The following is a 12,901-nucleotide window of genomic DNA, read 5'->3' as shown; positions in this document are numbered from 1 at the left end:
CGGTCACAATGGTGATGGCACAAAATGCAAAATGGCCTGATCTTATTAAAATTGCTTCAATGTTCTAAAATAAATTAGAAGTTGGCTAAGGTATACACAAATCACCCGTGACTTTCTCTGTTTGTAGTCTGGACATCGTGATAACCCAAACCCTCCTGTTGAAACAAAATAATATAGGGTATTCTTAAGAATAATACAAAGTGTAGTGCAAAGCTGTGGTGATTTTTGAAAGGGTAGTATGAAAAGTTAGAGAAGAAAAAAAATACAGACGACCCCCAAAATTCGCAGGGGTTACGTTCCTAGAGCCACCCGCGAATTGTGAAAAAACACGAATTTTAGATGTAGTCAAAAAACGCCTATAAATGCCTATTTTTATAGTTTAAACCCTAAATATGCCCCCAAAATGCTTTAATTTAATTTCAAATTCAGCTTAATACATTACCCTAAAAAAAATGTAAACCCGTATACTATACATTACTGTACTGCTATGTCTCCTGCAGTGCTAGAATGTAAAATACCAATGTTACCCCTATATGTACTGTATTCTTTGGTATAAGTAGGGTAAATACGTAATAATATTTCATTTAATAAAAATACAGGAAAATGTACGGGTACTCACCAATAATGAATGATATTGATTGAAGATGATGATGAATTAGCTGTGCAGTACGATGAAGGTATGTAATGAAGATAATAACTGCACAGAAAAGGTGCAGGGCGTTTGGGCGGCATCTTAGGGCTTTAAGAACAAGACGAAAAACACGAACGCTCAGCGAAACACTCGAGACAGCTACATGCGGTAAACTGTTATGATACTGGAATGCTGGGCTGCATCTACCGGAGATGCGTCACAGGACAGCAGCCAATCAGCAGCAGGGAGAAATGGGTAATGCTCTCAGATTGGCTACTTTCACCATCCCAAGCTGCGTCTTCCTCTACGGTTGCTTTGTGTTCTCTCTACAGTACAGTATTGCCACGAAAAAAGGCATAAAAAAATTGCAGAGGATATTTATGATTTTCCGCTAACAATTATTAGTTAGGTTCTAAGGAAAAATCCGCGAACGACTCAGGCCGTGAACTCTGAACCCCGACTTCACGGGGGTCTACTGTAATCAAGAAATGAATCAGCACAGTTCAGGTGTTGAAGCATGGCAACATAACGCTCAGTAGTTACTGTTACAGTTTTATCGTTTCCTTGTAAGACGCAGGGACCAAGACTTCTGAAATCTATCCCACCACATTAGAAATTTAATTCCTCAGAATGTAGTTGTTGTTCCTGCACTTGTATTGGTTGTTCCTTAATCCTTGTTGATGCATATGAATTTGCAAACTTAAAAGTGGATGATCTGAGTTTGTAGCTTGCAACTCTTCTTTGCTGCATAGCCCTGGATGCTAAAATATGACAAGTGACTGACAATCTGACGGGGCTTGAGTGGATGCTAGAATGATGAATGGAGTGCTGAATATGACACAAGAGGTCATCAAAGCACAAGGGGTGGGTGGCAGGCATCTGTTGGCATCCCAGCCAGGCTGGTTCAAGATACCTTACCTGGATGGGAGGCCGTCCTACCAAATAGGCATGGTGGTCCCTGCTGCAGCTAGGAGATGGACAGGAATGCATAGTCTCGAATAATCTGGAAAGACTTGATAAAAGATCCTTAACCAGTCAGGATGCCAGTACAATGACAGGACAGAAGGGGAGGCAACTTACTTGAGTTATTTACTCCCCCAAAACACTAGATGGTAGCATCCCTGGGTTACGATATACAGTGGTGTGAAAAACTATTTGCCCCCTTCCTGATTTCTTATTCTTTTGCATGTTTGTCACACAAAATGTTTCTGATCATCAAACACATTTAACCATTAGTCAAATATAACACAAGTAAACACAAAATGCAGTTTTTAAATGATGGTGTTTATTATTTAGGGAGAAAAAAATCCAAACCTACATGGCCCTGTGTGAAAAAGTAATTGCCCCCTTGTTAAAAAATAACCTAACTGTGGTGTATCACACCTGAGTTCAATTTCCGTAGCCACCCCCAGGCCTGATTACTGCCACACCTGTTTCAATCAAGAAATCACTTAAATAGGAGCTGCCTGACACAGAGAAGTAGACCAAAAGCACCTCAAAAGCTAGACATCATGCCAAGATCCAAAGAAATTCAGGAACAAATGAGAACAGAAGTAATTGAGATCTATCAGTCTGGTAAAGGTTATAAAGCCATTTCTAAAGCTTTGGGACTCCAGCGAACCACAGTGAGAGCCATTATCCACAAATGGCAAAAACATGGAACAGTGGTGAACCTTCCCAGGAGTGGCCGGCCGACCAAAATTACCCCAAGAGCGCAGAGACGACTCATCCGAGAGGTCACAAAAGACCCCAGGACAACGTCTAAAGAACTGCAGGCCTCACTTGCCTCAATTAAGGTCAGTGTTCACGACTCCACCATAAGAAAGAGACTGGGCAAAAAACGGCCTGCATGGCAGATTTCCAAGACGCAAACCACTGTTAAGCAAAAAGAACATTAGGGCTCGTCTCAATTTTGCTAAGAAACATCTCAATGATTGCCAAGACTTTTGGGAAAATACCTTGTGGACTGATGAGTCAAAAGTTGAACTTTTTGGAAGGCAAATGTCCCGTTACATCTGGCGTAAAAGGAACACAGCATTTCAGAAAAAGAACATCATACCAACAGTAAAATATGGTGGTGGTAGTGTGATGGTCTGGGGTTGTTTTGCTGCTTCAGGACCTGGAAGGCTTGCTGTGATAGATGGAACCATGAATTCTACTGTCTACCAAAAAATCCTGAAGGAGAATGTCCGGCCATCTGTTCGTCAACTCAAGCTGAAGCGATCTTGGGTGCTGCAACAGGACAATGACCCAAAACACACCAGCAAATCCACCTCTGAATGGCTGAAGAAAAACAAAATGAAGACTTTGGAGTGGCCTAGTCAAAGTCCTGACCTGAATCCAATTGAGATGCTATGGCATGACCTTAAAAAGGCGGTTCATGCTAGAAAACCCTCAAATAAAGCTGAATTACAACAATTTTGCAAAGATGAGTGGGCCAAAATTCCTCCAGAGCGCTGTAAAAGACTCATTGCAAGTTATCGCAAACGCTTGATTGCAGTTATTGCTGCTAAGGGTGGCCCAACCAGTTATTAGGTTCAGGGGGCAATTACTTTTTCACACAGGGCCATGTAGGTTTGGATTTTTTTTTCTCCCTAAATAATAAAAACCACCATTTAGAAACTGCATTTTGTGTTTACTTGTGTTATATTTGACTAATGGTTAAATGTGTTTGATGATCAGAAACATTTTGTGTGACAAACATGCAAAAGAATAAGAAATCAGGAAGGGGGAAAATAGTTTTTCACACCACTGTATCTACAGATACCCACGTGGCATGTTTGGATCTGTTGAGAAGCCCTGTTAGGTGCCTCCAGGGGGTGCTGAATGGATTAATGCTACCTACTTCATGGGAGTTCCGGTTAACCAGGAAGTACTTCCAAGGGACAATGTCGTGGCACCGAATGTACACCAAGGTCCTGGATAAAGGAAACCACTCTGCTTCAGTACAATGAAGTCAGAGTTTGGAGAAGAGCTGGACGACACTCAGCAGAGAGAAATGGAAAAGAGAAGAGAAGATACATTCTGGTATTGTTTTGTATTATACAGACAGAGAAACCTGTCAAAAGTAGTTTATAAAATAGGGATTGTGTTTGGGGTCTGGAGCTCGGTAGGGCCCTCTTCTGGTCACAGTAGACATGAGAAATGCATATCTTCATTATGGAGGTCACATATCTGCTTAACGAGAATAGTATACTCTCCATCACTTCACCACTTTTGGCTAATGGGTCTGAAAGTCCCCCCATTTTTTTTAGAACACTAGAGGTAACAGACATAACTCTTCTTCCATCAGTAGAGTCTCATTGGGTGTCACTGAATAATCATATGAAAATTCACTTCCTCACATTTGAAATTGTTGAGTATGCAACATTAACTACTGACTACTGCTACCTACTGACTAGGAGAATATCAACTCGGTGAACGAATGGGCCGCCACAAGAGTAAATGTATTTTGGTTGCTGACAGCATGCGAGTTTTGCATCTTGGTCTGTGCACATCCTTAACGCTGTAAATATGAATAGGGCTGAATGGGTTTGAGGCAAAACAGTAACTTGCAAAAATTGTAGGAGTTGCCATGCCCATTATGTAAAGACTTGTGATCATATGCGATATGAAATGATTTGTACTCGCTCACGACATTTGAAACGTCTGTTCCACATGACACCCTAAATAAATATCCTAAGTGTTCGAATACACTGATTTGACAGAAATATAAAATAATGTGAAGATTAGGAGTCTTTACATATAATGAACTGTTAAACATCTGCTAAACATAAAAGCTCAAGGAAATAACCAATGAAAGTTAATGATGTGCCCTGTCCGGGGTTTGTTCCCTGCCTTGCTCCCTGTGTTAGCTAGGATTGGCTCCAGCAGACCCCCGTGACCCTGTAGTTAGGATATAGCAGGTTGGATAATGGATGGGGCGGCACGGTGGCGCAGTGGGAAGAGCTGCCGCCTCGCAGTTGGGAGACCTGGAGACCTGGGTTCGCTTCCCGGGTCCTCCCTGCGTGGAGTTTGCATGTTCTCCCCGTGTCTGCGTGGGTTTCCTCCGGGCGCTCCGGTTTCCTCCCACATTCCAAAGACATGCAGGTTAGGTGGATTGGCGATTCTAAATTGGCCCTAGTGTGTGCTTGGTGTGTGGGTGTGTTTGTGTGTGTCCTGTGGTGGGTTGGCACCCTGCCCGGGATTGGTTCCTGCCTTGTGTCCTGTGTTGGCTGGGATTGGCTCCAGCAGACCCCGTGACCCTGTGTTTGGATTCAGCGGGTTGGATAATGGATGGATGGATGGATGGACTTATAATTGCATGACATCAACATATAGGAATGCTGCATTTTGTGAATGCTGCATGTTAAGGTGAGGTGAGGTCTAGGAAGTATCCACATGGTATTTTTTTTTTTATTATTATTTATTTTATTTATGTATTTATTTTTTACCAGAGCACTTACATTTTTTTTGCGGCTTGGGTGGCCTACTGGCAAATGTGGATGAACAGGTGCAGCTTGTAACGTGTGAGGCTGGCATTACGTGTTTAGGTTTTTTTGTTGATGGCCCATACACTTAAACCGGCCCTGATGCAGGATAGCTGTGGAGTTATTTGTGACTAAATATCAGATTCGTTTTTCAGTTCATTATTGATCCCAGGTGTCACACTAGATTGCAATGTGCTCAATAATTCTGGAGCAGCACAACATTTTATTTCTATCAAACTAGAAGCAAACCTGAAATTCACCCAACGTCCAGTATAATGTATTTCGGAACAGGAATAACAGAGCCATTAGTGGTACGTGGTGTTTGTGTCACATTTGAAGGACCTCACACATTCACAGCAGCCATGATATACAGGCAGCAGTACCCTGGCAGCTTTCTGGGGTGCCGTTTGGTAGAATGAAGAGTTGCAGCAGGCATCCTACTTGTCTCTGCCAATTTGTCCTTAGAACATCTACATTTATTGAGTATTTTCCATGCACCCTTCTTTTTGACACCCACTGCATGCCCAACCTACCTGGAAAGGGGTCTCTCTTTGAACTGCCTTTCCCAAGGCTTCTTCCATTTTTTCCCCTACAAGGGAGTTTTTCCTTGTCTTCTTAGAGAGTCAAGGCTGGGGGGCTGTCAAGAGGCAGGGACTGTTAAAGCCCATTGTGGCACTTCTTGTGCGACTTTGGGCTTGCAAAAATAAATTGTATTGTATTGTATATCGACAGTGAACACCCCACAAATACCTGTGGGAGGTCTCTATTGTACATTCTTCCTGGGCCCGTCCTATTAGTCCCCCATTCTGGTTATGTCAGCTTGTTCTTACAATAAAACAGACGCGTGTTGGCCTAATTTGATTGCCTTTTTTTCTGGTTCATTTCAAGCAGCCCTAGAATCAGGTCACATTTTTTATATAATATGTATCTTTTCCAAATTACATTTAGAGTTTGTATGAGAAATGTAGCTGTCAGGCCAAGGGAGAATACTGAAAAAGACGCAAGCCTAGTTTCAGGCATGGCTTCTTACATAAGGATAACGGACTGATTTAGCCATCCAACAGTTGGTGAAAGGCCACTGACCACCGCTTGAACAAATGTTAGAATTGTATCTGGGGCTGGTTACAGTAGTAATGACATGTCATTTACAAGGATCATCCTAACAAGGCCTCTCCTCTTTTTATATTTACAGCACAGAGTGCCAAAGGAATACCATGACAGAGGGCCAAGGATTAACTTGACCTTTCGAACCATCCACCCGGAGTCAGGTTTACGCTAACACTGCAGTTTGCTAGCAATGGGAGAAGCCTGCTAATTAGAAAATCCTAAAAACCTGAACCGGAGACTCCTGTTAGCAAAACAAGCAATCAGTGTAAAGTCAAGGTGACAAACTCTTTTTTTTTATTTATCCTTGTCAGCCTTTCAGGCGTGCTTATAACAGGCCTCTTTTCCAGAAGCATTATAAAAATGTATAGTTTTCAAAGGTGATTAATATGTGTTTCTGATTTTTGAAAGTAAATTGCGAATACCTCTCTGTTGCAGACTTTTTTCCTTTGGTTAAAACATGGCAGTCAGACTTTACGTTTTTTCCATTTTTTCTCATGGCTGCATTGACAGCTTGGTTCACTATTCAGATTAACCAAACAGTTAAGGGTTGCATTCACTGTCTTACTGTTAAGTTTGTTTCAAAAGCTATAACTAAGAAGTTGTATGATATTGTGTTTTTGCTGTTGTAACTTTAAAATAAATCATTGATTTGAGATGATTTACAGATAATACAGTATTTATTTCCTTTCCATGCTACATTTTCTCATGAAATAACATTACATGACTATAAGGTTTTTTATTCTCTGTAAAGGTTTGCAGGAACTTAGACTGCCAAATGCTTAGACCATTTGAACAATGTAGACGAGAACAAAGCTTGCCAGTCCTATCCACTTACAGTGCATCCGGAAAGTATTCACAACGCATCACTTTTTCCACATTTTGTTATGTTACAGCCTTATTCCAAAATGGATTAAATTCATTTTTTTCCTCAGAATTCTACACACAACACCCCATAATGACAACGTGAAAAAAGTTTACTTGAGATTTTTGCAAATTTATTAAAAATAAAAAAATTGAGAAGGCACATTGTCACGCACGAGCGCTTGGGGAACAGCTGATCGACCCGGTTTGCTGCGTAAAACGCCCCGCAGGGGGACAACGGCAGTGTACTAATCTTTCTTTCTTTACTTCCTTAGAAAGGCAGAGACGGCGCAACCGTAAAGAGCGCCCGGACGGCTCTAGAAAGCGCACACTTCCGGGTTCATTCCTTCCCTCTGCTGACCAATGATGACGTCATGCTCCCAGAATCCACCACGACTCTTCCTAGCATGCCTCACGTTAATTTCCTGTCCACCAGTATAAAATTTCCGTCCTCCCTCCCTTCAATGTCTTTTTGAGTTTATGAAAACGAAACTGACAATTTACAGTATACGGGGCTAAAAACCCCAAAACTTTATCGTTGTTTGTGTCCTTATTCCACAACATGTACATAAGTATTCACAGCCTTTGCCATGAAGCTCAAAATTGAGCTCAGGTGCATCCTGTTTCCCCTGATCATCCTTGAGATGTTTCTGCAGCTAAATTGGAGTCCACCTGTGGTAAATTCAGTTGATTGGACATGATTTGGAAAGGCACACACCTGTCTATATAAGGTCCCACAGTTTACAGTTCATGTCAGAGCACAAACCAAGCATGAAGTCAAAGGAATTGTCTGTAGACCTCCGAGACAGGATTATCTTGAGGCACAAATCTCGGGAAGGTTACAGAAACATTTCTGCTGCTTTGAAGGTCCCAATGTGCACAGTGGCCTCCATCATCCGTAAGTGGAAGAAGTTCGAAACCACCAGGACTCTTCCTAGAGCTGGCCGGCCATCTAAACTGAGCGACCGAGGGAGAAGGGCCTTAGTCAGGGAGGTGACCAAGAACCCGATGGTCACTCTGTCAGAGCTCCAGAGGTCCTCTGTGGAGAGAGGAGAACCTTCCAGAAGGACAACCATCTCTGCAGCAATCCACCAATCAGGCCTGTATGGTAGAGTGGCCAGACGGAAGCCACTCCTTAGTAAAAGGCACATGGCAGCCTGCCTGGAGTTTGCCAAAAGGCACCTGAAGAACTCTCAGACCATGAGAAAGAAAATTCTCTGGTCTGATGAGACAAAGATTGAACTCTTTGGTGTGAATGCCAGGCGTCACGTTTGGAGGAAACCAGGCACCGCTCATCACCAGGCCAATACCATCCCTACAGTGAAGCTGTGTTTTTCAGCGGCAGTGACTGGGAGACTAGTCAGGATAAAGGGAAAGATGACTGCAGCAATGTACAGAGACATCCTGGATGAAAACCTGCTCCAGAGCGCTCTTGACCTCAGACTGGGGCGACGGTTCATCTTTCAGCAGGACAACGACCCTAAGCACACAGCCAAGATATCAAAGGAGTGCCTTCAGGACAACTCTGTGAATGTCCTTGAGTGGCCCAGCCACAGCCCAGACTTGAATCTGATTGAACATCTCTGGAAAGATCTTAAAATGGCTGTGCACCGACGCTTCCCATCCAACCTAATGGAGCTTGAGAGGTGCAGCAAAAAGGAATGGGCGAAACTGGCCAAGGATAGGTGTGCCAAGCTTGTGGCATCATATTCAAAAAGACTTGAGGCTGGAATTGCTGCCAAAGGGGCATCGACAAAGTATTGAGCAAAGGCTGTGAATACTTATGTACATGGGATTTCTCAGTTTTTTTATTTTTAATAAATTTGCAAAAACCTCAAGTAAACTATTTTCATGTTGTCATTATGGGGTGTTGTGTGTAGAATTCTGAGGAACAAAATGAATTTAATCCATTTTTGAATAAGGCTGTAACATAACAAAATGTGGAAAAAGTGATGCGCTGGGAATACTTTCCGGATGCACTGTAATTCTTCTAAAATAACATCAAGTTGAGTTTTAAAAGTCCCTATAGTTTTACTGTCTACCACACTACTTGGTCACTTATTCCATGTGTTCGTGGTTCTCTCTGTGAAGAAAAACTTCCTAATGTTTGTGTGAAATTTACCTTTAACAAGTTTCCAACTGTGTCCCCGTGTTCTTGATGGACTCATTTTAAAGTCATGATCCACTGGAGTAATTCACTTCATAATTCTAAACACTTCAGTCAGGTCTCCCCTTAATCTTCTTTTCCTTAAACTGTAAAGGCTCAGCTCTTTTAATCTTTCCTCATAACTCATCCCCTGTAGCCCTGCAATCAGCCTAGTCGCTGTTCTCTGGACCTTCTCTTGTGCTGCTATGTCCTTTTTGTAGCCTGGAGACCAAAACTTCACCCAGTACTCCAGATGAGGCCTCACCAGTGTGTTATAAAGCTGGAGCAGAACCTCCTGTGACTTGTACTCCACACATCAAGGCGCTATATAACCTGACATTCTGTTCGCCTTCTTAATGACTTGTGAACTCTGTCTGGCAGTCGATAGCTTAGAGTCCACTATGACTCCTAAATCCTTCTCATAAGGTGGACTCTCGATTTTCTGACCTCACATTATGTATTCAAACCTCACATTTTTACTTCCTATGTGTAATACTTTTCATTTACTGATATTCAATTTCATGTGCCACAAATCTGCCCAAGCCTGTATGCTGTCCAAGTCCTTCTGTAATGATGTAACGGATTCCAAATTATCTGCCAGTCCACCTATCTTGGTTTATCTGCAAACTTCACCAGCTTGTTACTTATATTCATATCTAAATCATTTATATATATATATATATTACAAAAAGGAGCAGCTCCAGCACTGACCCCTGCCGGACACCACTCTTAATAATAATAATAATACATTTATATAGCGCCTTTCCCATGCTCAAGGCACTTCACAGAGTTTAAGAAAGAACGGCAGGGTATACAGTATACTGTATAGCATTGTACTAAACCAGATAAATAAATAAAGAAGAGTAAGACAGTAAATTCAGAGAAAAGCCTAACAGACAACATAATTGATGGTCTCGCATACACACCCAGGTTACATGAGCATCTTGACAGAGAAGTAAACTGAGAGTAGGGTAATAAAGTCAAGTTCTGAGTTGTTTTCTAAAAGAATTCATGGAGTTGGCTGACCTGATTAATTTCGGTAGGTCATTCCAGAGTCTGGCCGCTATACAGCTGCAGGCCCGGTCACCCACGGAGTGTAGATTAGTGTGGGGCACAACAAGATTTCCAGAATCACAGGACCTTAGTGGGCAGACAGGCACATAGTCATGGAGAAGGTCATTGATGTAGTTTGGGGCAAGGTCGTTTAAGGCTTTGTAGGTTATTAATCGAATTTTATATTCAATCCTGTAAGACACAGGGAGCCAGTGAAGGTGAAGCAGGATGAGTGTGATGTACTCACTGTTGCCGGTCCGAGGAAGGACTCTTGCATCCGAGTTTTGAATAAGCTGGAGCTGTGATATAAGATTAGAAGGGGCTCCTGCCAGTAGGGAATTACAATAATTGATGCGGGATGTGATAAAAGCAGGAGCAAGTTTTTCAGTGTTAGAAAAGGAAAGGAAGGAGCGAACATGTGATATGTAATGGAGGTGAACGTAAGAATGTTTCTTAATGTGATTTATGTGGGCAGAATAAGAAAGGGAAGAATCAAAAATGACACCAAGATTCTTTGCAGTAGAGGCAGGTCTGATGAGATCACCGCCAAGATTGACTGGGAAGGAGCTCATTTTATTAAGTTGCACTTTAGTCCCAATTTGAAGGAGTTCAGTTTTGTTGCAATTTAATTTTAAAGAGTTCTGCTCCATCCAGGTTTTAATTTCACTGAGGCAAGTTGTGAGCTGAGAAAGCTCTGATGAAGTTCCACTTTTAACACTGAAATAGAGTTGGTTGAGTGCCATCTGCATAAAAAAGTCCAAAGCTACGAATAATATGGCCAAGGGGAAGCATATAAATACAGAAAAGCAGAGGACCGATGACCGAGCCCTGAGGAACTTCTTATATGACTGGCGCTGAGCTGGATCTGCTGTTGCCAAGACTAACAGACTCTTCCCTATCAGTCAGATAGGACTTGAACCACTGGAGGGCAGTGCCAGAGATACCCAGCATGTTCTCCATTCTGGACAGTAGGATGTCATGTCTGACCTGAGTGTCAAATGCTCTTAACACTGTTAACATCAGCCAATTCTGATAAGGCTCCTCACACCATCACCTTCTCCTTCCTGTGTCTGAGCCAATTCTGCACCCATCTACAAACATCACCCTGAACTCCAACTTACAGAAGTGAGGAAGTATTCAAACTCCTTCACTTTTTGCACTTTACTGTGTTGTAGATTTAGTTTTAAATTCATATATTTGCCATTTTGGTCCATCATTCTACACTCAATAACCCATAATAACAAAGTGAAAACGTTTTCAGAAAGGTTTTCAAATGTATTAAATATCAAAAACTGAAATCCCTCACTCAGAATTATTCAGACCCAGTCTCTTCTTGGGTAAGTCTAAACAAGCTTTGCACATCTGGATTTGGGCATTTTATTCCATTCTTCCTCGGCCGATCCTCCTTTATATAGGATGGGAAGCGTCTATAAACTGCCATCTTCAGGTTTTTCCACAGATGTTTTGTGGGGCGTAAGTCTGGACTTTGGCTGTGCTAGTCAAGGACAGAAGGAGACTTGTCCCCAAGTCTTGGCTGCATACCGTCACCCCACTCTGCAGCAGGTTTTCTCCATGGACCTCTCTGTATTTGACAGCATTCATCTTTCTCTAAATGCTGACCAGTAGCCCTGGCCCAGCACCCCTATAGCATGACACTGCCACAACTATGCTTGATCAATAACAGATGGAATAGCATTTATGTTAGTCAATCAGAGCCACAAATCATGTTCTTTTTAGATAAAATTTAAATTTAGTTGATAGTTTTTGGCTGTACTTAATCAGGGACAAGTTAAGCCAAGGGGGGGTTGGTTGTATTAGGCAGGTGTTGAGCGGTGCGTGGTCTTCGGCAGACCTATCACTTGGAGTTCTGCCCAGAGAGTTCAGTTTTTGTCTCATGAGAACACAGAGTCTTTTCCCTCAAGGTCTCCAAGTCCTTTAAATGCTGTTGTGTGCCTTTTACTCAAGAGTGTTTTTTGTCTAGTCACTCCAGCATAAATGTCATGTGTGTGGCAATATAATGGCTTTTTTGACTTTCATTGGCACAGGTAAGGTAAGTCGGTCACCGTAAGGTGGTCGGTGCCTGTCGTGGCGGCAATCCCCGAACCCGTTGGTGAACACCGGCGGTGAAGGATGCCGTCAAGCTGAAGAAGGAGTCCTACCGGTCCCTTTTGTCCTGTGGGACCCTGGAGGCAGCTGATAGGTACCAGCAGGCCAAGCGGAATGCGGCTTTGGTGGTTGCTGAGGCAAAAACTCGGGCATGGGAGGAGTTTGGGGAGGCCATGGAGAACGACTTTCGGACGGCTTCGAGGAGATTCTGGTCCACCGTCCGGCGTCTCAGGAGGGGGAAGCAGTGCAGTGTCAACACTGTATACGGTGGGGATGGTGCGCTGCTGACCTCGACTCGGGACGTTGTGGGTCGGTGGGGGGAGTACTTCGAAGACCTACTCAATCCCATTAACATGCCTTCCAATGAGGAAGCAGAGCCTGGGGACTCAGATGTGGGCTCCCCCATCTCTGGGACTGAGGTCACCGAGGTGGTCAAAAAACTCCGTAGTGGCAGGGCCCCGGGGGTGGATGAGATACGCCCGGAGTTCCTCAAGACTCTGGATGTTGTAGGACTGTCTTGGTTGACAC

General features: G+C 43.0%; 1 protein-coding gene across 1 annotated transcript in view; it reads left to right on the top strand.

Annotated features, from left to right (window-relative positions):
- alkbh3 (alkB homolog 3, alpha-ketoglutarate dependent dioxygenase) overlaps positions 1-6,865 on the top strand; it is a 99,328-nt gene extending 92,463 nt beyond the window's left edge. The window contains exon 10 of the mRNA XM_028793496.2: positions 6,293-6,865. Coding sequence (XP_028649329.1) covers positions 6,293-6,379 — 87 coding nt within the window. The 3' untranslated portion in view covers positions 6,380-6,865. The remainder of the gene's footprint in view (positions 1-6,292) is intronic.
- Positions 6,866-12,901: the final 6,036 nt, after the last annotated feature.

The sequence above is a fragment of the Erpetoichthys calabaricus genome, chromosome 2 (genome assembly GCF_900747795.2).
Source record: "Erpetoichthys calabaricus chromosome 2, fErpCal1.3, whole genome shotgun sequence".
NCBI classification, from domain to species: Eukaryota; Metazoa; Chordata; class Cladistia; order Polypteriformes; family Polypteridae; genus Erpetoichthys; species Erpetoichthys calabaricus.
Note: the sequence above shows the minus strand (reverse complement) of the source record. Positions and strands in the feature narration are given on the sequence as shown.